Source organism: Thamnophis sirtalis, unplaced genomic scaffold, assembly GCF_051295495.1.
Source record: "Thamnophis sirtalis isolate CommonGarterSnake01/CBP01778 unplaced genomic scaffold, rThaSir2_p1.2 scaffold_2, whole genome shotgun sequence".
NCBI classification, from domain to species: Eukaryota; Metazoa; Chordata; class Lepidosauria; order Squamata; family Natricidae; genus Thamnophis; species Thamnophis sirtalis.
This window is the reverse complement of record NW_028261382.1, coordinates 3,660,290-3,688,272: the sequence shown is the minus strand read 5'-3', so window position 1 is coordinate 3,688,272 and position 27,983 is coordinate 3,660,290. Positions and strand designations below refer to the sequence as shown.

Below are 27,983 nucleotides of genomic sequence, written 5' to 3'. Positions count from 1 at the left end.
CCGGCCAGGGCCCCCCCCTCCCCCCTTGGGAACGATGGGCACTAGAGTCTTTATTCCAGGTTCTTTTGGGGGAGAAGCAGCCCCTTCCCTACCAAGACCGTGGATGGGCCCTGGAGTCCCTATTCTGGGAGAGTCAATCCCTCCTTGGGGACCATGGGCTCTGGAGTCCTCCTCCCCTCCCCCGACTGGCCCAGGCGGCCGCCCCCTCCCTCCTTCGGGGCGGGGGAAGGGGCGGGGGAAGGGGCGGCCCGGCGGGGCTCGGCGGGGCTCGGGTGGGGCCGGCGGGGCTGGGCCGGGCTGGGGTTGGGGCGGCGAAGGCCTGGAGCGGCGCGGCGATGCGGCCAGGATGGCCGTCTCGGGGCTGAAGGCCGAGCTGCGCCTTCTCGAGTCCATCTTCGGCCGCGACCACGAGCGCTTCCGCATCGCCTCCTGGAAGCCCGACGAGCTGCATTGCCTCTTCGTGCCCCCCGGCGGCCCCGGCCCGGCCCCGCCGCCCGCGCCGCTCGCCATCCACTGCAACATCACGGTGCGCTGGGGACGGGGGGGGGGCGGGCGGGCGGGGGTCGCCATCGGGTCTCCCCCCTCCCTCTGGCAGGCTTCCTCCAACCCCCCTCCGAGGAATGGGGGGGGGCTTCCTCCCTAATCCTTCCCACCCCCTCCCAGGCGCCCGTGGGGAGGGGGAGGGGGGCGTTGGGGCGGAGGGAGACTCTGCCCCCACTTCAAAGAGAGATCCCTACCGGGGGTCTCCGAAGGACGACCCCCCCTCTCCCTAGGGTCTCATCTGGGAGCCGGGGGGGGGGACAGAAAGCCTGCCTCGAGGGGAAGGGGGCGGCATTCTTCTTTTTGGCGGGGGGGGGAAAGGGGGGCGAAGAAGCGCCGCCACCCGCCTCTGAACTCTGCGTAGGCTCAGAGGCTGGAGCCCTTCGCGGGCCCGGCTGGCAGGAGAAAGCTTCGAAAGGTGGGGTGGAAGGAGGGGCGTTCTGTCTAGATGACCTCGAGCTCCCTCCCAAGGAGTGGGTGGGTGGGTGGGAGAGATAGAGGACTACACGTCCCAACTTAGAGACCCTCCGTGGGAGAAAATCTGGCTGGTGGGGGGACGGGGGTGGGTGGGAAGTGACTTCCCATTCAGATCTCTCTCTCTCTGTCTCCAGAAATCGGGGTTTCGAACTCCCAAAAGTTTTGAAAAGCGGGTTGGGGAAAAAAAAAAAAGGAAATCCCCCCCCCTCCTTTGCTTTAAGCAAACATTGTAACTCTCGTCTCGGTTTTGCAACAAAACAGGAAGGCCAAACATTGGAAAACGCCGCTGCTGCGACACTCTTAGCTGCTTCCGCTCCGACTTCTGACTTTTAAAAAGGGGTGGGCTGAGGGGGAGGGGACAAAGGTCTTTCCACACACACCCTCCTCCCCCCTTTCCCCCCCCCCAGGGTCAAGGAGGTTGTTTCTGACTGTAGAATTCAAAAGCTGGTTAGTATTGCAAGTAACTTGAGGGGGGGGTGGGAGAGGGGGGAAAAAACCCTTTCCTTTAACTAATACAGGTTGTCCTGCACTTACGACCAGAATCCAGCCCAAACTTTCAGTTGCTTAAGGAAGTCCTTTTGAGTTCCGTTGAGTTTTGAGACCTTCCTTGCCACCGTTGTTAAGTGAATTACGGCGGTAGTTAAGCAAGGAATCTGTTTGCTAAGCGAATCCAGCTTCCCCATTGATGTTTATCAGAGAGGTCGCAAAAGGGGCGACCGTCGTATGTAGGGGATCAGTTTCCGAGCGGCTGACTTTGAATCATCCTGACCACGCGACGGCCGTAAGGGTGAGAAACGGCCACATTTTTTCAGGGCCAGGGTGACGCCGAGCGGTCGCTCAACGGACTGTCCTAAGTCGAGGTTCATTTGGCCAGCTGGAAAGAGGTGGATTTGCTGGCGAGAGAAACCGGGGCAAAAAATATCTTATAAGCTTGGCATTAAGGAGGATGTGCCCAGAGACTCCGGGTTGAATTAAAGGAAGTGAGGTAGGCATAAGCCCTTCCTACCTATCTACCTACCCGGAGGAAAAGTTAAAAGATTTTTTTTGCCAGGGAAAAAAAGATTGTGTAACCTTTGGAGATCTCTCAAACGGTGCCTTGCCACTTCCAAACAACCCCCCCCCACCCCTTTTCAGATGAGCTTCCAATGTGTCTAAGGTGGCATTCTGGGGGGGGGAGGATAGGGGGGTTAGAATTGGGCACAAAGGACAGATCCTTCTTTGGAACCATTCGGATTTAATCCAAATGCCCAATTAAAAACAACAACAACAACAACAACACAGCTCCTTGCCCTTGGGATAACAACAACGTCAAGCCTTTGTGCAACCACACCGGAAATCTGGCTTTTCTGGTCGAGACACACACACACACACACACACACGCCCCCTCCCCTCGCTCTTGATGTCTTGACCCACTTTCGATTTTGATCGAGGGTTTAAAACGGTAGGAAACCCGTGACGTTTGACATTCTGACGTTGGCATTAACTTGCCCGGGCAGAGCAAGAGGGTGAGTAAACGATAGCAATCCCTCTTGGCTTCAGAGGGCCCTGCTTAGATTTTTGCATGGGCTAAACTGGAATCCTGTAAGAACTCGTCCCAGTTTTGCCCGGACAGGGAAAAAGCCTGGTTTTGGCAGGGATCCTGTTTTGGCAGGTAGAACCCCCCCCCCCTGTAGATTACAAGCGTTCTACGGCTGGCTCCGATCTCCCCTCTGTCGTATGGGATCAGGAATGACAATTTGGATTAAATCCCTAGCACCATTGGCTTAAAAGCGGCGATCTATGTGTAAGGGAGGGAATTTTTAAAGGTTAAGTACGTTGATCCTCGACATTTCCGTTGCTAAGTGGGACAGGTGTTCATAGAGTGGAGCCCCGTGTTACGACCCGTGTTTTACGGCGTTTTCGAGCGAGTCGTCGTGGTTGCTAAGCCCATTGGGCCTCCCCCCGTTGACTTTGCTGGACGGAAGCTGGCTGGGAAGTTGGCAAGGGATGGTCACGTGATTTTGGGACAATAGAACCATCCTAAGTACAGATTAACAAGAGTTGGAAGGGACCTTGGAGGTCATCTAGTCCAACCCCCTGCTCAAGCAGGAGATCCTACGCCATTTCACAGATTTAACAGAGTTGGAAGGGACCTTGGAGGTCATCTAGCCCAACCCCCCATCCAGGCAGGAGACCCTACTCCATTTCACAGATTTAACAGAGTTGGAAGGGGCCTTGTAGGTCATCTAGTCCAACCCCCCGGCCAAGCAGGAGACCCTACTCCATTTCACAGATTTAACAGAGTTGGAAGGGACCTTGTAGGTCATCTAGTCCAACCCCCTGCTCAAGCAGGAAGACCCTACACCATTTCTGACAAATGGCAGTCCAGTCTCTTCTTGAAAGCCTCCAGTGATGAAGCTCCCGCAACTTTTAAATAACAGAATAACAGAGTTGGAAGGGACCTTATAGGTCATCTAGTCCAACCCCCCGCCCAAGCAGGAAGACCCTACACCATTTCTGACAAGTGGCAGTCCAGTCGCTTCTCGAAACCTCCAGTGATGACCTTGGGACAATGCAACTGTCATAAATGTGAGAACTGGTCACGAGCCCCTATTTTGTTTTCAGCGCAGTTATAACTTTGAACCAGTCATAAAAGAACGGCTATAAGTCCAGAGTTATCTGTGTTTATCGTGGTTGGGCAGAACATTCTTGGACATTCAATTACGGCACAAAGGCAGTTATTGATTGTGGTGGTGGGTGTTATGCATGTATTTAATTTGGGAGGGGGGGTACAGAAAAGCATTTGGTCCTAAAAGATAGAATCTTGTAAAGGACAGAGGGAGGGGGCAACTTGATTTGGGGATGGGGGAGAATTTGCCTGGAGCATGGCATGGTGTTCAGCGAACAACTAAGGTGGGGGGGGGGGGGCTGCCTGTAGCTCAAAAATTATCTTGTCTGCCTTTGGCTCTTTTACAATTAGCCAACATGGTTTCTGCCTTTTGAAACCAGCCAGAAAATAGGAGCTTAATCCCTAAAGGCAAAGTTTAAAATAATCCCCTGGTCATTCTTGACTTTTCTTGGCAATAATAGGGAAGAGGTTTGATGCTGCTGCTTATTTCATTTCCCCCCCCCAGTTTTTCCCAATCGAAACTCCCTTTCTGGCACACCAACCAATAACCAGCCTCCTTGGTCTGGGTGCTATTCCCCCAAACCCCCTTTTGCGGGGAATTAAACTAGGAGATCGGCTCTGCGGCGCTTCCTTACCGAGGCCCTGCTTTTCACCATCAAAATATTTTCCTTTTCCTGACCTGCCTCGAAATAGTTCTTGGGAGGGAAGCCAAGAGACTGGAAAGCCCCTGGCAGGAATTCTGTTCTGACCGAGGCTTCCCAAGAGCACAAAGCAAACTCCTTGTCCCGACAAAACCCCCTTTTATTCATTCCCAGTGAATTCTGCTCCTTCACCTCCAGCCAAGTCTTTCAAGGGAGGATTTACGGTCACAGACCTCATCTGGCTTGGAGAGCTGCCAGGCCGATCTCTGCAGAACTTGGCAAGGAGTCTCGGAGAGTCACGAACCAATTAAGCGAAGTCATTGTCTCCTGCAAACTCCACTCCCCTTTCACTCCGCTTTTATTTCCTCTGGGAGGGGTCATTCATCGTCCACCTGTGGCCTTACTCCCAAGTCCACCCCTGTTCTTTAGCTGTTCCCTTCGTCTGGCAGCTCTGCGCATGCGGACACTGGGAACAGGCTCCAGCTGTTCTTCTGCCTCACTGATGTCTGACTCTGAAGGCAGCTGATAACTGGCATACGGCCCTGGCCCCCTCTCTGCCTCCGACACAGAGCCTTCCCCAGGCTCCAGGACTGGCCCATGTTCCTCCCCAGCCTCCTCACTGTCCGAGTCTGCTGCCAGTTTCGCTGGCCACTGGCGGGCCACAGCAAATTCCAGGGGAGGTAGGGAACCATTTTGGGAATGCTGTTCTAGTGAGACAGGAGCGTAAGATTGAGCAATGGTGAGTGGCAGAGAATCGCAGGAAGTTGTGGATAGGAGATTCCTTGGTTTGGAGATTGTGTTGAGCCAAAGTCAAAATATATTGGCAGGAAGTGCAGAGAGGCTAGGAGGGAAGAGTCCAAAAATCTCAAGGAGGCTGGCAGAGATCCCCCGGGGGTTGGACGAGAATGAATAAATAATCAAGATCATCCCAGATTTGAACAGAGATCAGGATTAGTGCTGGGACATAAATATCCGGCTCTCCTGCTCATTAGGGACACTGTGGCTGAGATGCTGAGCTTGTCGATCAGAAAGGTCGGCAGTTTGGTGGCTCGAATCCCTAGCGCCGCGTAACGGAGTGAGCTCCCGTGACTTGTCAGGACTGTTGTAGGGACGGTGGAGGTCAGTTTTGGTAGAAGGTTGAAGATGTTCCTTCTTTGGGGGACTCTCTTGTTGCGTCCTTTCCCGGAGAAAGGAGAATGCCCATCGTTCCTTAGCCCTGAGATTTATGTACAGCTTTTATTTCCCGTGATGCCTTCTGGGTATTTAGAACTGCACTTCCTATCCCCCCTAGTTAGCGCCGTAGACGGACAAAGCTATTGTCAGACAATGCGTGTTGCTGGGCTCGTCAGCCGTCCTTGAACGGCGGGCTTCTGTGGCCTTGATAGACACCGGGTCACCAAAACAGGAATTTCAATCAAATGCGTCTTCAGCCTAATTGGCACACGGCCGGCTGGAATTGCCGTATGGAGGAAACGGTGGCCTTTGTGCCAGGAAGAGAAATAGATATTCTGGTTGGACCGAGCAGAATTTTCCTCAGTCTTAGCAACTTCAAGGTGGGTGGACATTAACTCCCAGAATTCCCCAGCTGGCAACACAACAGCCACACAATTCCCTTCACCACTGCTGATTCTCATTATAAAGGCACTTTATAAGACCTGGGTAAGGCCACACTTGGAATCCTGCATTCAGTTTTGGTCGCCACGATGTAGAAAAGATGTGGAGACTCTAGAAAGAGTGCAGAGAAGAGCAAGAAAGAGGATTAGGGGACTGGAGGCTAAAACATATGAAGAACGGTTGCAAGAACGAAAAGAAGGACCAGGGGAGACATGATAGCAGTCTTCCGATATCTCAGGGGTTGCCACAAAGAAGAGGGAGTCAAACTATTCTCCAAGGCACCTGAGGGCAGAACAAGAAGCAATGGGTGGAAACTCATCAAGGAGAGAAGCAACTTAGAACTGAGGAGGAATTTCCTGACAGGGAGAACAATGAATCAGTGGAACAGAAGTTGCCTCCAGAAGTTGTAAATGCTCCAATACTGGAAGTTTTTAAGGAGATGTTGGATATCCATTTGTCTGAAGGAGTGTAGGGTTTCTTGTCTAGGCAGTGGGTTGGACTAGAAGATCTCCAAGGTCCCTTCCAACTGTATTCTATTCTATTCCTATTCTGTTCTGTTTTATTCTATTCTATTCCATTCTATTCCATTCTATTCTAATATAATCTATTCTATTCTAATCTATTCTATTCTATTCTAATATATTCTATTCTAATATAATTTATTCTAATGTCTGTTCTATTCTATTCTAATATAATCTATTCTATTCTAATATATTCTATTCTAATATAATATATTCTAATATAATCAATTCTATTCTAATGTCTGTTCTATTTTATTCTAATATAATATATTCTATTCTAATATAATCGATTCTATTCTATTCTAATATAATCGATTCTATTCTAATCGATTCTATTCTAATATAATTTATTCTAATGTCTGTTCTATTCTAATATATTCTATTCTAATATATTCTATTCTAATATAATATATTCTATTCTAATATAATATATTCTATTCTAATATAATATATTCTATTCTAATATAATATATTCTATTCTAAGCAAGTGTGTGGGGGGGGGAAGTCATATAATCAAGCATGACTCATTCCAATTCTGGTCGTCAGTGGAGGGCTCCCTGCAGAATCCGAACCCAACTCCAAAGCAAGGCCAACGGAAGTTGCGCCCGGGTGATGTCACGCCCCGGTCTCTGTGCATGGAGTTTGCTGTGTCGCATGCCACAAACAAGATGTGCTTCAAAGGGGAATTGTTCGTTGCAGCTGGGACAGAGCATTGTATTCAGGGGAAAAAATCCTTACGCAGTTGAGCTCTCGAGCCGTTAACACTCTGGATAAAAATAAATAAATAAATCAGCCAGGCCAATTTGTCCCTGGGCAGAATCATCCTTTCACATCACAGGGATGATGCACTTCAGAACTTTTGGGATGCGGGCGAGGGGTGGCACCCCAGCTGACCTTGGCTCACCTTAGAGCCGTGATGGCAAAACCCATGGCACGCATGTCACAGGTGGCACATGAGCCGTTGCCCCAGCTCAGCTCCACCGCACATGTGCGCACGCCTCCCGCCGGGCAGCTAATTTTCGCTCTCTACTGCGCATGTGCGGGGGGTATGTCTAGCTTAATGAAACTTGTGGACTTCAACTCCCAGAATTCCTCAGCCAATCACGGCTGGCTGAGGAAACTCTTTGAGAATCAAAATCCACAAATTGCAAAGTTGGCAAGTTGAGTGGTCTAGGATCTTCCCAAGAGGCAACCAATTAGCAAAATCAATGCAGGGTGACATTTAAACAACCTTGGCGATTCGCTTAACGACCTTGGGGGGGGGAAAGTGGGCGCAACTCAATTAATGACCACATTGCTTAACGATGGAAGTTCCTGCGGACCGCAATTGAGGTCGTTAAATCAAGGACTTCCTGTAATACAGGCCATTTCAAGGTGATCCATCAAAGGTCTCCATGATGTAGAAAAGATGTGGAGACTCTAGAAAGAGTGCAGAGAAGAGCAACAAAGAGGATTAGGGGACTGAAGGCTAAAACATATGAAGAACGGTTGCAGGAACTGGGCATGGCTAGTTTAATGAAAAGAAGGACGAGGGGAGACATGATAGCAGTCTTCCAATATCTCAGGGGCCGCCACAAAGAAGAGGGAGTCAAGCTATTCTCCAAATCACTTGAGGGCAGAAAAAGAAGCAATGGGTGGAAACTAATCAAGAGAAGCAACTTAGAACTAAGGAGAAATTTCCTGCAAGTTAGAACAATTAATCAGTGGAACAACTTGCCTCCAGAAGTTGCGAATGCTCCAACACTGGAAGTCTTTAAGAAGATGTCGGATAACTATTTGTCTGAAATGGTGTAAGGTTTCCTGCCTGAGCAGGGGGTTGGACTAGAAGACCTCCAAGGTCCCTTCCAACTCTTGTTATTCTATATATCTTGATTGCCAAGGGTGCAAATGCCATTTTTTTTTTGGCCAAGGGCGGTAGAGTTTCTCCTGGTGACTGTGAAGTCAAGATAGGTTTCTTTTTTTCCCCCGTCTGTGAAGTAAGATAAACAGAAACTCCTTCACGCTGCCCAGGAAGGAATCATAGCTTCCTATTTCGGGGCACGAAATGTCTCTTCCGTTTTCGGCCTCTGTGGGCTTCCCCGGGTGAAGGCAGGGCTGGTTGCGTCGGGCGTAGAAACAAGCAGATTTGAATCCTGAGATGAATCGGCGGCATTGATTTCCTGGGGGGGGGGGGGCGGCCATCTCATTCCTAGAATTCCTGGAAGGGATGCGAAGGCGTTCAAGGGTTTGACTGTGCTAAGCGGTTTATTCTCCCTAAAAATGCAGGAGTCCTACCCATCATCCTCGCCAATATGGTTTGTGGAATCAGATGACCCCAACTTGACCTCAGTCCTGGAGCGATTGGAGGATATTAAAAGCAATACTTTGGTAAGGAGTCTATTTTTGAGCTTGCTTTATTCCAGAGGGGGAGGCCTCGGGTTCAAATCTGGGAAGGATTCGGTTTTGAATGGAGTTCAACTTGGAGAGATTACCCTCACACACACCACCACCCCAATCAGTGGCGGGATTCAAATAATTTAACCACCAGTGGAACGCTGGTTTTCCTCGAGTTACAATCTTGAGTTAGAATCATTGGGGCAATTCTCTGTCCTAATGACCAGCTGGGTGGGCGTGGCTCGGGGGGGTCATGTGATTGGGTGGGCGTGGCCAACTCAACGTCACTCAGGTCGATGGGCGCTTCACCTTGGAGAGGCAGTTTCTGTAAAGCAGAGCAATAAAGATGAGGCTAGAACAGTGTTTCTCAACCTTGGCAACTTGAAGACGTCTGGACTTCAACTCCCAGAATTCCCCAGCCAGCGAATGCTGGCTGGGGAATTCTGGGAGTTGAAGTCCAGACGTCTTCAAGTTGCCAAGGTTGAGAAACACTGGGCTAGAAACAACACCAGGATGTTTCCTTCCTGCCTTCCTTACAGGATTAGCCCTGTAAAGTGGAGAAAAAAAACAAAAGGAGATTTCTTCCAACAACCGGTTCTCCGAACTGCTTAGAAAGTTAACAACCGGTTCTCCCGGATAGGTGCGAGCCGGCTGAATTGCACCACAGCCCCCGATCCAGCAAAGCCCTTCTCAAAATAACCATGATCTCTTCCGTGGCACGACAAAACCACGCTCGACTAAAACGCGCCCGATTAAACCGCGTCGCTGATGTCATCAACAGGGCGACAACAGCGAGCGCGGAGAAAGAAGGGCGCTTTAAATAGCGCTTTGAAAGCAAGCCGATTCAAGTTAAGGTAAGGGTTAGGTTTAGGATAAGGTTTAGGGTTAGGTTAAGGGTTAGGGTTAGGTTTAGGGTTAGGTTAAGGGTTAGGGTTAGGTTAAGGGTTAGGGTTAGGTTTAGGGTTAAGTTAAGGGTTAGGGTTAGGTTTAGGGTTAGGTTTAAGGTTAGGTTTAGGATAAGGTTTAGGGTTAGGTTAAGGGTTAGGTTTAGGATAAGGTTTAGGGTTAGGTTAAGGGTTAGGGTTAGGTTTAGGGTTAGGTTAAGGGTTAGGTTTAGGATTAGGTTTAGGGGGGTTAGGTTTAGGGGTTAATTTTAGGTTTAGCGTTTACAGCGTGCTTTTTTCTCCGCGCTGTGATGACGTCAGCTACGCGGTTTCGTCGAGCGCCCTTTAGTCGAACGCGGTTTTGTGGTGGAACCGATCTCTTCGGGTCAATACTGTGTTTTAATTACTAACACCTGAGCTAAATAACATTTGCAAATCCTTCAGCAGCGGCAAGCCACGAAATGAATAAACTCTGTCGGCGGTGGAGAAAAACCTGCCTCCAGTGTGCCACATCGGGGGAAAAAAACATTTTTGCAAACCACTTAAAAGAGGGTTATTATTTTGATTTGCATCCCAACGTTCTCCGTTTACAGGAGAAAGCAGGGAGGGAAATCTCTCTTTGCAAACATGGTTTCCAGCACCTTGAAGGCCCAGGAGGTAGAAATTTTTTAAAAAAGAAGAACAGCTTGCTTCTCTTATCACTGTCCTGCAGAGCTGGATCCTATCCTGGCTTCTGTTTTCCCTTTCGTCATGCTGCAGAACTCTAACAAGACTTTTTTTATATATATTATTATTGGCAAACGTAATTGTCTCTCTGCTGGCACTTAGAATCCATTTTAATGTTTGCATAAGCAGCAATTAGATTCTTGAATTGCTTTCCCTAAGCCACCTGCCAAAGGTTTTATTTTCAAAGGCTGGAGAATCATTGACTAATCCCAAGGACTCGCTGCCTATAGAGAACTACAGGAGTTGCAGGCAGTTCTCGACTTACGACCACAAATTTCTGCGGCTAAGCAAGGTGGTAATTAAGTGAGTCATAACCGCTGAGTGAATCCGGGCAGTGAATCGCCAGTCGTTAAGCAAACCTAGGGTCCCCCATTGACTTTGCGGGCTGTGAAGGTCACAAACAGCGATTGTGTGAGCCCGGAACTCTTGAGCCGTCATAAATACATGCCCTATGCCCAGATTTTGACCATGTGACTGTGAAGATCAAGTGATAGTCTCTTCTGACGACCTAGGCTTCCCCAGCAGCACAAAACCGAGTCCTCATCCCGATAAACCTTTTTATTTAAAAAATAAAAAGAGCGAGTTGACTATGGGGAATTGACTATGGCGAGTTGGCCATTGTGAGTTGATAATGGCAAGTTGGCCATGGCAAGTTGACTATGGTGAGTTGGCCATTGTGAGTTGATAATGGCAAATAGACTATAGTGAGTTGGCCTTTGTGAGTTGGCCATAGTGAGTTGATAATAGCAGGTTGGCCATGGCAACTTGACTATGGTGAGTTGGCCATTGTGAGTTGATAATGGCAAGTTGACTATGGTGTTGGCCATTGTGAGTTGGCTGTAGCGAGTTGGCCATTGTGAGTTGATAATGGCAAGTTGGCCATGGCAACTTGACTATGGTGAGTTGGCCATTGTGAGTTGATAATGGCAAGTTGGCCATGGCAACTTGACTATGGTGAGTTGGCCATTGTGAGTTGATAATGGCAACTTGACTATGGTGAGTTGGCTATAGCGAGTTGGCTATTGTGAGTTGATAATGCCAAGTTGGCCATGGCAAATAGACTATGGTGAGTTGGCCATAGTGAGTTGGCCATTATGAGTTGGCCATGTTGAGTTGATAATGGCAAATTGACTATGGTGAGTTGGCCATAGCAAGTTGGCCATGGCAAATTGATTATGGTGAATTGACTATGGCGAGTTGGCTGTGGTAAATTGTGAATTGTCATAGACCCAACCACAGATGCCCCTTTAAATCTCCTTTTTTTCCCCTCCTTCCCCCCCCCCCCCCGCAGCTTCTCCAGCAGCTGAAGCGCTTGATATGTGACCTCTGCCGGCTCTACAACCTCCCCCAGCATCCGGATGTCGAGATGTTAGATCAGCCTTTGCCGTCTGGCCAGGTAAAAAAGTCCCCGATGAAACATCTTTAGGGCAGAGGACCAAAACGCCTGCCAAGCAGGGAGGGGCCTGCCGAGTTTCATTGCAGGGTGTGGGAGGTGTGACTCAGAAACTTGTCATTGCTGGCCAGAGCCAGTGGCTGTTCGGGATGCTCCCTGGTGGCTCTCCATGAAGGATGGGCATTTGTTCAGTCCTGCGAGGGAAAGGCCCCACCTAGAAACTCTGGGCTTCCTTGCTCAAGTCATCTTCACGGAGAGGACAATTTGGGTTGACTTTCCCTTCCTGCCTTCTCCAAACTCCAAGCGCAGACAGTCCTCTAGAGTCATTAAGTGAATTTGGCCCCGTGTTACGACCTTCCTGGCCACCGTCATCAAGTGAATCGCATGTTCATTTAACAGTGGATGGTGTTTAACTCCCTTAACAGTGGTGTTTGGGGAGTAACACCATAGTCCAGTGAACTTGGATTCCCCATTGACTTGAGAGCCGAGGTGGTACAGAGTGCAGTACTGCAGGCCACTTCAGCTGACTGTTATCTACAGTTCGGCGGTTCAAATCTCACCGGCTCAAGGTTGACTCAGCCTTCCATCCTTCCGAGGTGGGTGAAATGAGGACCCAGACTGTGGGGGTGATATGCTGACTCTGTAAACCGCTTAGAGAGGGCTGAAAGCCCTATGAAGCGGTATATAAGTCTAACTGCTATTGCTATTGCCGTTGTTGGTCCAGAAGGTCGCAAAAGGCGATCACATGAGCCTGGGACACTGCAACCGTCGTAAATATGAATCAGTTGCCAAGTGTCTGAATTTTGATCACGTAACTGTGGGGATGATGCAATGGTTCTGTGATTATGATTATAGCTTTATTGATTAGGCCAGTGGTGGCTAACCCTTTAGTTGCTGCGTGCCAAAATCATCCGTGTGACTCCCCCACACACATGCGCGCATGACACAGATATGATTATAAAGGGCGATCCCATCGTAAAGACATACCAGTTGCCAAGCCCCAGAATTTTGATTCCATGACTGCAGGGTTGCAAAGTGAAAGTTGTAAGTGTAAGACTTACTGGTTGTAAGTCCCTTTTTTTTCCCAGCCCCGTCGTAACTTCAAATGTTCATTAAATGAATGGCCATAAGCCGAGGGCTGCCCATGTATAGGGGCCTGGGTCGCCGTCTCACAGCCATTAGCGGAACTCTGCTGTGTGGTCCTTTGTGGGGGGAAGAAAGAAAGAAAGAAAATGCTGATTTAATTGATGAGGATCTTTTGTTATGTTCCAGAATGGAACGACCGAAGAGGTGACATCCGAAGAGGAAGAGGAGGAAGATATGGGTGAAGTAAGTGTTTTCGCTCACTTGCAGCCTGCTCTACTCTTCCTTTTTTGCTTCTACATCTTTGATCCGTCCAGAAAACGAAAGTGGGAGGGTCTAAGGAAGTCATCAAAGGGCCACCAACAATGCTCCAAACTGGTGCTGTCCAGATGTTCTGGATTTTAGCCAGCAATGGGAATCCCTCACATCTGGAAGGTGTCAAATTGTCTTCTGTATCGGCTGGTTCCAACCTCTTAGAAACTCCCCCCCCCTTTTGTTTGAACCAGTCGGATCTTCTTCCAGAGCTGGCCTGGTCTGGATCAGTCCAGAATAACAGTGTGGGAAGGGACCTTGGAGGTCTTCTAGTCCAACCCCCTGCTCAGGCAGGAAACCCTATACATTTTCAGACAAATGGCTATCCAACATCTTCTTAAAGACTTCCAGTGTTGGGGCATTCACAACTTCTGGAGGCAACTTCTGTTCCACTGATTTAATTGTTCTGACTCTCAGGAAATTTCTCCTCAGTTCTAAGTGGCTTCTCTCCTTGATTAGTCTCCATCCATTGCTTCTTGTCCTGCCTTCAGGGGCTTTGGAGAATAGCTTGACTTCCTCTTCTTTGGGGGCAGCCCTTGAGATATTGGAAGACTGCTATCATGCCACCCCTGGTCCTTCTCTTCATTTCATCGCTTACCCATTCCAGATCTGTAATCTTCATGCTCCCTCTCCACTTCTCCAGTTGGGACATTGGAAGCCTTATCTGTTCCTCTCCTAAAACCTGAGCCCTCGTGTCTTCGTGATTCTCCCCCCAAGTTGAGAAATACGTGTGATCCACGCAAACTGCCGGTGTGATCCTGAGCGATCGGTTGCGCCTGCTTCCCCCCCCCCACCCCCAAATCACTCTGCAATCTTGTCTCGCAGGACATCGATCTGGATCATTACGACATGAAGGAGGAAGGCCCTGCTGAAGGGAAGAAAACCGAGGATGACGGCATCGAGAAGGAGAATCTAGCCATTTTGGAAAAAATCCGGAAGAATCAAAGGGAGGATCACCTAAACGTAAGTGCTTGGTAGGTAAGAGGGAAGGGATCCATTAGGGAGTTCACTGCATGTCAGCTATGAAAGAATTGAAAGCGGAAGGAAGGATGTTAGAGACACAACAGGCCTTTTCATTGGCCTGAAATTCATGTTATTTTAGACTATAGAATAGAATAGAATTAGGAATAGAATAGAATTAGGAATAGAATTAGGAATAGAATGGAATAGAATGGAATAGAATGGAATAGAGTAGAATAGAATAGAATTAGGAATAGAATGGAATAGAATATAATAGAATTAGGAATAGAATGGAATAGAATATAATAGAATTAGGAATAGAATAAAATAGAATAGATTAGGAATGGAATGGAATAGCCTAGAAGAGAATTAGGAATAGAATAGAATTAGGAATAGAATAGAATTAGGAATAGAATAGAATTAGGAATAGAATAGAATTAGGAATAGAATAGAATTAGGAATAGAATGGAATAGAATATGGAATAGAGTAGAATAGAATAGAATTAGGAATAGAATGGAATAGAATAAGGAATAGAATGGAATAGAATAGAATAAGGAATAGAATAAGGAATAGAATAAGGAATAGAATTAGAATGAAATAGAATAGAATAGAATTAGGAATAGAATAGAATTAGGAATAGAATAGAATTAGGAATAGAATAGAATTAGGAATGGAATAGAATTAGGAATAGAATGAAATAGAGTAGAATGGAATAGAATTAGGAATAGAATGGAATAGAATAGAATTAGGAATAGATTGGATAGAATAGAATAGAATTAGAAATAGAATAGAATTAGGAATAGAATAAGGAATAGAATAGAATAAGGAATAGAATAAAATAGAAAGGAATAGAATAGATATATAGAAGACTTTATTTAAGTGGATTACATCTGTATTTCTCCCTTTTTCTGTCTGCAGGGTGCCGTTTCTGGATCTGTCCAAGCGTCGGATCGACTAATGAAAGAGCTCAGGGATATATATAGGTCGCAAAGTTTTAAGACAGGTAAGTGATTTATTTTCCTAATGAAGCAAATAATATGATACCTTACAGCATAGGCACAATTTCTTTTGGTAAGCCTGTCTCAAACTGTGATCGATGTCCTGCTTAAATAAATGAAACTCCACGGGCAGCTTTTAAAAGAACAGGCATAGATTTGCACCATCAATCTGTAAAACTCTGGAATTATATGCGTTATATTTGTGTGTAAAAGGTAAAGGTTCCCTTCGCACATATGTGCTAGTCGTTCCCGACTCTAGGGGGCGGTGCTCATCTCCATTTCAAAGCTGAAGAGCCAGCGCTGTCCGAAGATGTCTCCGTGGTCATGTGGCCGGCATGACTCAACGCCAAAGGCGCACGGAACGCTGTTCCCTTCCCACCAAAGGTGGTTCCTATTTTCCTACTTGCATTTTTTACGTGCTTCCGAACTGTTAGGTTGGCAGAAGCTGGGGCAAGTCACGGGAGCTCACTCAGTTACACAGCGATAGGGATTCGAACCGCCGAACTGCCGACCTTTCTGATCGACAACCTCAGCGTCTTAGCCACTGAGCCACCACCTCCCCTGTGTAAGAGATATGATATGATATTTAGATGATGCTGGATTTTGGTTGTTTTTTTTTAAATTTATCCAGCTGTTATCTGGGGCCTTCTTTCCAAGTGAATTATCTCTCTTGGGTGTTCAAAAGATGCTTTTCAAAAAAAAAAAACACCTCACTTTTTCCTTTTCTTCAGTTGGAATGAAATCCTGTTGTTGTTTTTTTACACCTTCTCAAAATACCACAGGTGACATGACAAGCAGACGTCAGAAGTCCAGATTCTTTGCTATCTCTCAGGAAGTGCTAATGAGGGCAAGTTGCAAAGGCCCTTTGAAACCAGGGCTCCAGACCTGGGCCTGAATTAAATTCAGTAACACCTCCTTGGCTACTGCGAGAGACAATCCTTTTTTTAGCTGGAAATTATGTGGGTTTTTTTTTTTCCGGGAACATGATTTTCTCCCCAAAAAGTCCGAAAATACAATAATAATAATTCATTCTCCCCCTCCCTGCAATTATCTATTTTCCACTGATTGCTTCATCTGCTTAACTAAGCGGAACGTTTCTTCCCGTGGCTTCTCTGTTCTGCATGAGAAAACACCCGTGCATTGCTCTCCTCTCGGCTTTATAGTTTATAAAGGTAGAATTGCGGTCATAAATCGAGAACTGCCTGTGGTTGCCTTTCCTAACTGTAGATTGAGCAAGGATGCTTGCTATAAACAGTGGAGAAAAAAGTAGAGGCAAAGGTTCCCCTTGCACACATGTGCTAGTCGTTCCCGACTCTAGGGGGCGCTGCTCATCTCTGTTTCAAAGCCGAAGAGCCAGCGCTGTCCAAAGACATCTCCGTGGTCATGTGGCCGGCATGACTCAACGCCGAAGGCACACGGAACGCTGTTCCCTTCCCACCAAAGGTGGCTCCTATTTTTCTACTTGCATTTTTTATGTGCTTTCGAACTGCTAGGTTGGCAGAAGCTGGGACAAGTCCCGGGAGCTCACTCCGTTACGTGGCGCTAGGGATTCGAGCCGCCAAACTGCCGACCTTTCTGGCTCAGCCTCTTAGCCACTGACTCAATTCTGTTGCCCACAACGAATTGTAAGGTTCAGAATGCTGTTTAAAATTTTGTGCACGACTTTTCCCCTCGTTAAATAGTTCCATCTTGAACTCCTAGATTTTTTTTTTCCAATAAATAAATAAAAAAACCAACCCAATTGCGAAGCTTCCTCCCAGAGAATCCTTCATCGATGTGGTTGGAAAGCTTTCTATTTGCTGGCGCGAGATGGAACCGTCTGTCGTCCTGGCAGATGGCCGCTCTTGGCTGACCTTGGCCAATCTTGAAGAGCAAAGTTGGCCCACTTCATAGCGGATTGGGAAATATCCACAGAAGAAAGCTACCATTATGGAGCAGAGAACCACGGAGGTCCAGGTCATTTATCCCAAAGGTGCTTTTACCCCCCAAAAAAAGACCTTACTTTGTCTTGTTTTTTTTTTATCCTTGAAGAGGTCTCGCCTCTCATCCAAGAAGCTTCTTCAACTCTGAAGCAGTGAAAAAGCTGAAGAACCGAAGGAGCTTCCTGGACGAGAAGCAAAACAGCTTCATGGAAAAAAACAGTTGCTTTTAAGAGCCAAGGTGGCGCAGTGGTTAAATGCAGCACTGCAGGCTACTGCTAGATCAGCAGGTCAGCGGTTCAAATCTCACCGGCTCAGGGTTGACTCAGCCTTCCATCCTTCTAAGGTGGGTAAAATGAGGACCCAGATTGTTGGGGGCAATATGCTGACTCTCTGTAAACCGCTTAGAGAGGGCTGAAAGGCCTATGAAGCGGTATATAAGTCTACTGCTATTGCTATTGCTATTTTAATAAAAGCGCCTTTGGAATGCAGAGCAGATGTTGAGCATCGAAGTGGCGGGACCACTGCGTGCCCCCCACGGGGTCTTTCGTCTGTTTATGTTTTTTATATACTCTTGCAAGTGTCTTTTTTTCAGAGAATCTGTCCTTGGATAAAAAGTAGGAGGAATTCACAGAGATGTTGAAACGTCTATGATACTCGGGGGCGGGGGGGAAACCTTCCTTGTGCCAAATTGTGCTTGTTTTGAAACTTTGTGAAGTTCCAAGTCCCATCCCAAACCCTGATTACTTAATCAAGCTCTTTTCTTTTTCATTTTTTTTTTTCATTTTTCCCTCCTGCAGGGATTTATTCAGTGGAACTCGTGAATGACAGCCTGTACGAGTGGCACGTGAAACTTCTAAAGTAAGTTTGCTTGGCTTCCCCACTTGCCCCCTTCTGTGACGAGAGTGTTCTGACCTTGGCTTCCTAAGAGCCTGAAGCAAACTCTTTGTCCCGATTTAAAAAAAAACCTTTTATTAATTGACAGTGAATTCTGCTCATTCACATCCAGCAAAGTCTTTCAAGGGAGGATTTACAGTCACAGACCTCATCTGGCTTGGAGAGCTGCCAGGCTGAGATCTGCAGAACTTGGCAAGGCGTCTCGGAGAGTCAGGAACCAATGAAGCGAACTAATTGTCTCCTGCAAACTCCACTCCCCTTTCGCTCCTCTTTTATTTCCTCTGGGAGGGGCCATTCATCGTCCACCTGGGGCCTTCCTCCCAAGTTGGCCCGAGGTCCAATCATCTGGCAACTCTGCATATGCGCACACTGAGAACAGGCTCCAGCTGTTCTTCTGCCTCACTGATGTCTGACTCTGAAGGCAGCTGATAACTGGCATATGGCTCTGGCCCCCTCTCTGCCTCTGACACAGAGCCCTCATCCGAGCCTTCCCCAGACTCCAGGACTGGCCCATCTTCCTCCCCAACTACTCACTGTCCGAATCTGCTGCCAGCTGTGCTGGCTGCTGGTGGACCACAGCAGGGAGCAAGGATTGATGTTTGGAGCAAAGAGAAAAGAGGGGAGGAAGGAGGGGAGGGGAGGAAGAAAGAAGGGAAGGAAGAGGGGAGGAGAAAGGAAAGGAAGAAGGGAAGGAAGGAAGGAAGGAAGGAAGGAAGGAAGGAAGGAAGGAAGGAAGGAAGGAAGGAAGGAAGGAAGGAAGGGAAGGAACTTTCCATGGACGTCTGTCATAACTTCCGTTGCTAATCAACCCATTGTAAGACAAGGAATGCAGTTCCCAATTGCTTATCTTTTGAATTCCATCCAGCATTCATTTTCAGCCCTTCAATTATAGGCGGGACACTCCCCGGGGAGTTGGGCTGTCCTTTGAAGAGAGCGTGGGAGATAGGATGGCTATGCAATTCACTTATTGCACCTCTTCTTCTTCTTCCTTCTTCTCTTTCTTGTACCCATGGCCAGGGTCGATCCTGACAGCCCGTTACACAGCGATCTCCAAGTCTTAAAAGAGAAAGAAGGCGTGGAATATATTTTGCTCAGCTTCTCTTTTAAGGTAGGTAGGAAGGAAAGAAGCAACACCCCGGTGGGAGCCTATCCTCTTTTAAGGAGCGTATTCTTTACCGAAACTTTAGCCCTCTTCCGAGCTCACCGCTCTGGTAGAAAACGGACTTTTCCAAGATTTAAGACTAATGCTTCTCTCTTGATCTGTTCCAGGATAATTTTCCGTTTGACCCTCCGTTTGTCCGAGTGGTCTCTCCAGTACTCAGCGGAGGGTAGGTCCAATTCTTTTTTTTTAATCGGTCATTATTCAGAAATTGCAAATCTGATATTCCTCTTTCTCTTCTGGACAATTATGGGTGCAGCTTCTTCAATATTTCCTCGGAAGCCTCTTAGTAAGAGAATAGTAAGAAAAGTGATAGTAGTTGTGTAATCTAAGGCTGAATGTCAAGAATATATAGATTTTTTTTTGGCCAATCATTCCTGAATTCGGCTGTCGCCAGTCAATCTATTTTCTCTGAGTAGGAAATATTTGCATGTGAGATATTAAAGGGATTTCTGTTCTAACTGGAGAGATATACGAAAAAAGAGTTAAAAGGCTTACAATTTTAATCAAGACTTCCTGCACCGCTTGGTGCTTAGCTACCTTTCTGCTAAATTATTCTCAGAGCGAATAGTTCAAGCTATTTGCCAATTCCAAAGCTGATTTTACAGCTTTGATGGTCTCCGTTTCCAAACTGCCACCTGCAGAATGGAGATAGTGCAAGCAAATAGACAATATATATATATATATATATATATATATATATATATATATATATATATATATATATATATATATATATATATATATATATATATATATATATATATATATATACACACACATACATACACACACACACACACACACACATATATATATATATATATATATATATATATATATATATATATATATATATATATATATTTTCTCTGAGGTTTTCGCGGGTGTTAGTATGTAGGTCTCTAGTTGTTCGGGTTTTCTCCCGCGTAGAATTGGATATGTTTTTGCGACGTTTCGACGAAGTCACATTCGTCATCTTCAGGCTGCTGCTGACTACTTCAGGTTTGGTGTTTCCAGGAGTACATACACACACATATATATACACATATATATACACATACACACACACACACACACACACACACACACACACACACACACACACACACACACACACACACACATATATATATATTTCCAAATTAACTTTAGAGCCTTGGGCTCCTGTTTCCATAGGTTTAACTAAGAAAGTCTAACTTTAAACATGACTTTAACTACCCATTTTGGAGAACGCTAGTAGACTAGTGCAAAATCAGTAGTTAAAGTCATGTTTAAACTTAAACTACTGATTTTGGAGAGGGCTAGTAGACTAGTGTGAGGGACATGGTGGCTCAGCGGCTAAGACGCTGAGCTTGTCGATCAGAAAGGTTGGCAATTCGGCGGTTCGAATCCCTAGCGCACCATATAGAGTGAGCTCCCGTGACTTGTCCCTGCTTCTGCCAACCTAGCAGTTCGAAAGCACGTACAAATACAAGTAGAAAAATAGGAGCCACCTTTGGTGGGAAGGGAATAGCGTTCCATGCGCCTTTGGTGTTTAATCATGCCGGCCACATGACCACGGAGACGTCTTCGGACAGCGCTGGCTCTTCGGCTTTGAAACAGAGATGAGCACCGCCCCCTAGAGTTGGGAATGACTAGCACCTATGTGCAAGGGGAACCTTTACCTTTTAGTAGGCTAGTGCAAAAATCTCACTTCCCACTCCATATACACACTGGGTTTTTTTTAAAACCCATTTTAATATTAATTTTAATGTTTTCGCTGTCAGGATTCCCTAATTAAATCATGAGCCTCGAACCAAGCTTCGAAAGGAATCCAGTTATTTATTAGGAGCAGCATAGCAGCATGTACCCAAGTGAAGACACCACTGACCCCATCTAATTTACACCCCAATTATGACCCTGCACCCCCCCCTCCCTTGCACATGGCAAGTCGAGAGCAGGCCAGGGATGCTTTGCGAGTTGACATTAGCTTTTCATGTCTGATGTTTTAATGCTGTAACGGTTTTATTCTGTTACTTATGGTATTGTAAACTGCCTCGAGTCCCTTGCTAGAGAGACGGACGGCGTACAAATTTAATGCCTAAATAAATAAATATTGGAAATATTCTCAATGCACCTTTTATGTGTCTCAGGTACGTTCTGGGAGGAGGGGCCCTATGCATGGAGCTTCTAACAAAACAGGTAAAGATACATGCCCGTAGAGGAATTACCCACCTGATTTTTATCTACTGGTAGTCCTTGACCTATGACCATAAGTGGTTGTTCAGTGAGTCACCCCCGAATTTTGCCATCTTTTTTTTTTTGCCACGATTGTTAAACGAACCACTAAAGTTGTTAAGTGAATTGTGTGTGGTCATTCAATGAATCTAATCCACCCCCCCACGTTTTGCTGGTTGGAAAGATCGCTAGTGGTGATCACGTGACCTGGGGAAGTATCCAAGGTGGGTTCCTACCGGTTCGCACCAGTTCGGCAGAACCGGTTCGTCAAATCTACCGAACCGGTTAAAAGAGGTTCCACCAGTGGACCCGGAAAGCAGGCCACACCTACAGAAGAGGTTCCCAAAATTTTTTGAAACCCACCACTGGGAAGCATCAACCGTTGTAAACTCATGCCGGTTGCCAAGTGTGCAAATTTTGATCATGTGCGTCCGGGTGGGTGGGGATGCTGTGACCGTCGTAAGAGCAAGAACTGGTTGCAAGTCCCTTTTTCCAGGGTTATCGTCACCGTATGGTTGCTGAACCAAAAATTGGAATTCAGAGACCATGCGTCCATGACTCTGTGGATACCCCTGGTTCTGGATACCCTCTTCACCACCTTCCTCTCCCCCACGGACCCCTCCCCCATGTCTCTAGGGTTGGAGCAGCGCCTATTCCACAGAATCGGTCATCATGCAGATCAATGCCACGTTGGTCAAAGGGAAGGCCAGAGTTCAGTTTGGGGCGAATAAGGTAAGCGACACTATTGTGCGTTCCCAGCTGTTTAAGGCTTCCGTTTGTCCCTTGTGCTGCAAACCCAACGGGCTGAAAATTCATTGTCAAAGCAGGAGCATCATTTGATCACTGCAGGTCCAGGTTTTATAGCAAATCCATGGAACTGAAATACGATTTGGGGGGGGGGGTTAATCCCTTACATATAATTACAAGTATACATTCACATAGGTATTGCTCTTGTTGCATTTATCACTTTTGCATATTTACTTTCCATATAGAAAGTTGAAGTATACACTTGAGGTTGCTTTGCTTAACATCCCGTACACCTATTTGTAATTTCACCACCCTGCTTTCTCTTTCTTTTCTCTCTCCCTCCCTTCTCTACTTCTTTCTTCCTCTCCTTTCCCTTTCCTTCTTCCCTTACCTCTCCCCTGCTCCTCTCTTCCTCTTCCCCTTCCTACCCTATCTCCTTCTCTTTCTATCCCTCCCTGCCTTCCTCTCCTTTCTCCTTCCTTCCTTCCATCTCCCTTCTCCTCTCTTCCTCTTCTTTCCCTTTCCTTCTTCCCTTACCTCTCCCCTGCTCCTCTCTTCTTCTTCTCCTTCCTACCCTCTCTCCTTCCTCCCCGCCTTCCTCTCCTTTCCCCTTCCTTCCTTCCATCTCTCTTCTCCTCTCTTCCTCTTCTTTCCCTTTCCTTCTTCTCTTACCTCTCTCCTGCTCCTCTCTTCCTCTTCCTCTTCCCCTTCCTACCCTCTCTCCTTCTCTTTCTATCCCTCTCCACCTTCCTCTCCTTTCCCCTTCCTTCCTTCCATTTCTCTTCTCCTCTCTTCCTCTCCTTTCCCTTTCCTTCTTCCCTTACCTCTCCCCTGCTCCTCTCTTCTTCTTCCCCTTCCTACCCTCTCTCCTTCTCTTTCTATCCCTCCCGGCCTTTCTCTCCTTTCCCCTTCCTTCCTTCCATCTCCCTTCTCCTCTCTTCCTCTCCTTTCCCTTTCCTTCTTCCCTTAGCTCTCCCCTGCTCCTCTCTTCCCCTTCCCCTTCCTACCCTCTCTCCTTCTCTTTCTCCTTCCTCCCTGCCTTCCTCTCCTTTCCCCTTCCTTCCTTCCATCTCTCTTCTCCTCTCTTACTCTCCTTTCCCTTTCCTTCTTCCCTTATCTCTCCCCTGCTCCTCTCTTCCTCTTCCCCTTCCTACCCTCTCTCCTTCTCTATCCCTCCCCGCCTTCCTCTCCTTTCCCCTTCCTTCCTTCCATCTCTCTTCCTCTCCTTTCCCTTTCCTTCTTCCCTTACCTCTCCCTGGCTCCTCTCTTCCTCTTCCTACCCTCTCTCCTTCTCTTTCTATCCCTCCCCGCCTTCCTCTCCTTTCCCCTTCCTTCCTTCCTTCCATCTCTCTTCTCCTCTCTTCCTCTCCTTTTCTGTTATTGTGGTTGTCTCTTTTCTTCTCTTAACTGGTGTATTTTCGGGATGGTGTTCCCGTAAGCCCGGGGATACCTTTATACTTATTGTTTCCCACTCCTTTTTCTTCACTATCATATCCCAAGTATTTTTCAACTATGTCGCATTCTTGGACATTATGCTTATATACTTATACTTTCTTTTCTATTTCCTCCCCAAACCGAAATACGATTTAAAGTTCTCCCATATTGCAGACTGGTGTTCTCCAATCTCAGCCCCGTAAAGATTTGAGGACTTCAACTCCCAGAATTCCCCAGCCAGCCATGCGTGGCCAGGAGAGTGTTTGGAAGCCATATAAATTTTCTAAATAAAATAAATAAAAATTATCCTGGGTAAATGAAACAGGGGCGCCCTTTGTACCTCCAGCTAGCTTCTCAGCAGTTAGAATAAGAATAATAACAAGAGTTTGAAGGGACCTTGGAGGTCTTCTAGTCCAACCCCCTGCCTAGACAGGAAACCCTACACCATTTTAGACAAATGGTTATCCAACATCTTCTTAAGAACTTCTAGTGTTGGGGCATTCACAACTTCTGGAGGGAAGCTGTTCCACTGATTAATTGTTCTAGCTGCCAGGAAATTTCTCCTTAGTTCTAAGTTCCTTCTTTCGTTGATTAGTTTCCACCCATTGCATTTTGTCCTGCCCTCAGTGGAGCCAGTCAATGTGGGGTGTAAACCATGGTTTACATCTTAAGGTGGGTTGAACTCAGACATCTGCATTTTATTCCAAAACCCCAGTTAGGTTTTTGTCTGAGCAAGGCGTGAAGGTTTCGGTATAAATCTCTTGAGTTTTCCACCATCTCAAACTCTTCTTTTTCCGATCTGATTTTGCCAGAAGGAAAACATTAAAAACCCATTCTCTCTCTTCCAGAGCCAATACAACCTAGCAAGAGCACAGCAGTCTCATAAATCTCTAGTACAGTTACACGAGAAAAATGGTATGTATGGTATGTATGTGACACTCATAGCTTTGTAAGTATAACATCAGAAGAGAGCAACTGGAAAGGGGAGGGAGCATTTAAGCCACTATACCCCCATGTCCAGGGACGCAGTGGCTCAGTGGCTAAGATGTTGAGCTTGTTGATCAGAAAGGTCGGCGGTTCGAATCCCTACCGGCGCGTAACGGAGTGAGCTCCTGTTACGTGTCCCGGCTTCTGCCAACCTAGCAGTTCGAAACCATGTAAAAATGCAAGTAGAAAAATAGGAACCACCTTTGGGGAGAAGGTAACAGCGTTCCATGCACCTTCGGCTTTTAATCATGCCAGCCACATGACCACGGAGACTGCAAAATATTTTGGGCGCCGAACCGGTAGTAGTGGCGGCAGGAACCCATTCCTGTGCCAGACGAAGGGAACAGCTAAAGAACAGGGATCAAGTTGGGAGTAAGGCCACAGGAGGATGGTGAATGGCCCCTCCCAGAGGAAATAAAAGAGGAGCGACAGGGGAGTGGAGTTTACAGGAGACCATTAGTTCACTTAATTGGTTTGTGACTCTCCAAGACTCCTTGCCAAGTTTTGCAGAGATCAACCTGGCAGCTCTCCAAGCCAGATAAGTTCTGTGACTGTAAATCCTCCCTTGAAAGACTTTGCTGGATGTGAAGGAGCAGAATCCGCAATCAATTAATCAAAGAGGTTTTTGTCGGGACCAGGAGTTTGCTTCCTGCTCTTGGGAAGCCTCGGTCAGAACATACATTAAAACCCTGAGCTACACATAGTTGTTTCTACTGGAAGGGAGCTTTGGAGCTCATAGGAGACACCCTGAGCCCATCTGCAACTCTTCAGGCAGCTGCATCATGATCCCAGGACGCCTTAACGTTGCTTTTAGAGACTATAGAAAAGGCTACCTTTGTGTCCCCAATGCTGCAGGGGACATGAGCCAGGGGTGGGCAACCTTAAACACTCGGTTCAATTCTTGAGCCAACCAGAAGTCCAGTCCCCCCACCATACAGTCTCCTAGCGCGACATCCTTTTTCCTCTACCTGTCCTAACCGAAAGCCCTGTCAATGTGGAGGTGGACCAGCAACAGCAGAGGGACGAAAGAGCCACATGGGTTGCTGTTCTGTCCCCCCTTCTCCGCTCGTTAAACAGACGACAGGCAAACAACTTAAAAGGAACTCTCTTTATCAGTTCTTGGCTCAGACTGGCTGCGAGCCCCAAAATAACATAAATACAGTCTCTGACGAGATAACAGAATATAAAACAAATCTCTCTTACAGCAATGCACTTCTCCAAGTGTATCCTTGAATCGGGATTACAGAAAACCAAGCACTTTTCCAAGTGTATCTTACATAAACCACGACTGATGATCAATCAATGTTGAACGGAACGTTGACTCCTGCAACCAGGGCGTGGCACCATCCGTCCTTTTATCCCCAGAATATGCCCCTAACGAGCCCCAGCTGCATAGTTAATCTTGCATCCCGAAAAGACTCACAGAAGACTGCTGCTGAGTCACAACAGGTTGCTGGCCCCTAATATAAGCCATAAACAAACATGGATCCTTTTTAATAGAGAGACGTCTTTTTATGCTTCAGAATCCCACAAATGTGGTAAAACGAGTGTCCTTCGGTGGGTTTTACATCTCAGCATGCATTCTAGACTGCAGTGATACTATATAAAATTATTGCAAAGCATAAAAGCGTCTCGTTTACCATTGTTCCTGCGTTTTTGACAATGTGCCATTATTATTTTCTTCTTCTTCTTCCAGGCTGGTTCACACCTCCAAAAGAAGATGGATAATATTGAGGGCCACATTTCAACCTTTGGACCAATATCAGTCAAATATTTTATTTCCGTGCAGACTCAAGCTATAAATGCTCCATAACAGCTCATAAATGAATCAGTGGATATCCAGTATGAAACTACAGCCATACCGTTCGGCTCATCGGACAAATAGTTTGGACAGAACAATTTAAGACTTTCCTATATTTTTCCCAACGGATTGAACCCCCCTGCGTTTTAGTACTGAATCCCTCAAACGGGGTTTTTTGGTTTACTAAAATTTCCTATCGACTTTTCTATGCACTTCAGGGGTGGTTGTTTTTGTTGTTTGTTTTTTTTCTCCAGAATGGAACTGCAGAGGATTGCAATATATTTTATTTAAAGCCAACCAAGAGGAATAAAATTAGTTTGATAATGCGTGTTGTAGAGTTTTCAGATCTTGTTAAAAAAAAAAAAACAATCTCTTTTTTTTTCTCCCCTCCAGGCTTAAAAGTTTTGAGAAGGTTTGTAGAATTTCTTAATTCGAACGGCGACATAGGAGAAAAGCTTGCAATGTGAAAGAATTAAAATGTTTTATTTCACAGCTACCTTGAGGTTAGAACTCCTTAGTTTAAGCAGAGCCAGGCTGTGCCAATAGAACTTTGCAACGGGTTGTATCTACTAGGGGTTGTTCTGATCATTTTTGAGACTCTTTGACGGTCTTCTTCTCAAGAGGGGAGCCCTAGGTGTAAAGCTTGAAAATTTATTTAAAATGCTAGAAAGCCTCTTTACAAGGTCAATTCCATTAACGGGTTGTTGCAATCATTTGTAGATAACTTGAACTTAAAAAAGCAATGGGCAAAAATCAAGACACTCCTTTTTTTATTTTTAAGAAGACCAATTTTTTTAAAAATGAAAGCCACAGAATTCCCAGGAAGACTTTAATTCAGGTTGTTAGTTTCTTCTAAACATCACCTTCGTTGTAAGCATGGATTTTGTTCAGAAAAGAGTTTGTTTCCTTTTTCAGAAAAACCAATTTGGATTGGAAACTGCTATGAGCCAGTAACTGTTTTATCATTGCCTTACTTTAAAAAAAAAAAAACTCAAATGTTTTCATTTTTAAAGCTGAATTTGGGATCACTTTCTTTTGTTCATTGGAATTGTATTAAAAGGAATTGGCATTTTTCTTCCCAAGAACCAGAAATGGACAAGTTCTCCTGTTCTCCACCATTATCGCCTCCAAAGTTGCGTCTGTATTTCCTATGATACCCAAAAGATGATCATAGATGCTGGACTTTCCGTTTGAAAGATAAAAGAGTTGAAGGCTTCTGCCCGGTGGAACTTTTATTTCTTTGAAGACGTACTCCAGAACATTTCCAGGATTTTAGCTTACTCGGTTGTACATATTATTTCTATCGAATTGTCTTAGCCGCCTTAAAACAGAGGACAAATTCTATGAGCTTCCTACAGCTTATTTGAAAACCTGAGGCTGGTATTTTGGATACCTTTTCAAACTGTTTAATATTTCTAATGGACTAGCACAAGGACAGGTGCACACCCTTGGCTTCCCTATTTTATTTTATTGGGAGTTTCGTTGTTTTTTTAAAAATTCAGAAGTACTTAGCAGCGTACAATAATATGTAAACTTGCATCAAGTTTATGAATAAAACGAACCATTTTAAGAATCCTGTTACTACGTAATGTTTCTGGAAGAGCCATTTTTTGGGGGGGGAGGCAGGATTTTAGTGTCAACTTAATAGCAATAGCAGTTCGACTTATATACCGCTTCATAGGGCTTTC

General features: G+C 46.1%; 1 protein-coding gene across 2 annotated transcripts; it reads left to right on the top strand.

Moving 5' to 3' along the window:
- Positions 1 to 271: 271 nt before the first annotated feature.
- UBE2Q2 (ubiquitin conjugating enzyme E2 Q2) lies at positions 272 to 27,868 on the top strand. 2 transcript variants are annotated; one of them, XM_087704023.1, is made up of 13 exons: positions 272 to 526; positions 8,667 to 8,768; positions 11,676 to 11,780; positions 13,050 to 13,106; positions 13,998 to 14,135; positions 15,052 to 15,136; positions 17,851 to 17,911; positions 18,965 to 19,055; positions 19,217 to 19,275; positions 21,242 to 21,290; positions 21,963 to 22,058; positions 24,356 to 24,422; positions 26,191 to 27,868. In XM_087704023.1, exons 1-13 carry the CDS (start codon positions 347 to 349, stop codon positions 26,220 to 26,222), a joined length of 1,122 nt encoding a protein of 373 aa, XP_087560149.1. In that variant the 5' UTR covers positions 272 to 346; the 3' UTR covers positions 26,223 to 27,868. The 2 variants fall into 2 exon arrangements, with proteins under 2 accessions (XP_087560149.1, XP_087560148.1); XM_087704022.1 differs by having other exon boundaries at positions 24,356 to 24,431.
- Positions 27,869 to 27,983: the final 115 nt, after the last annotated feature.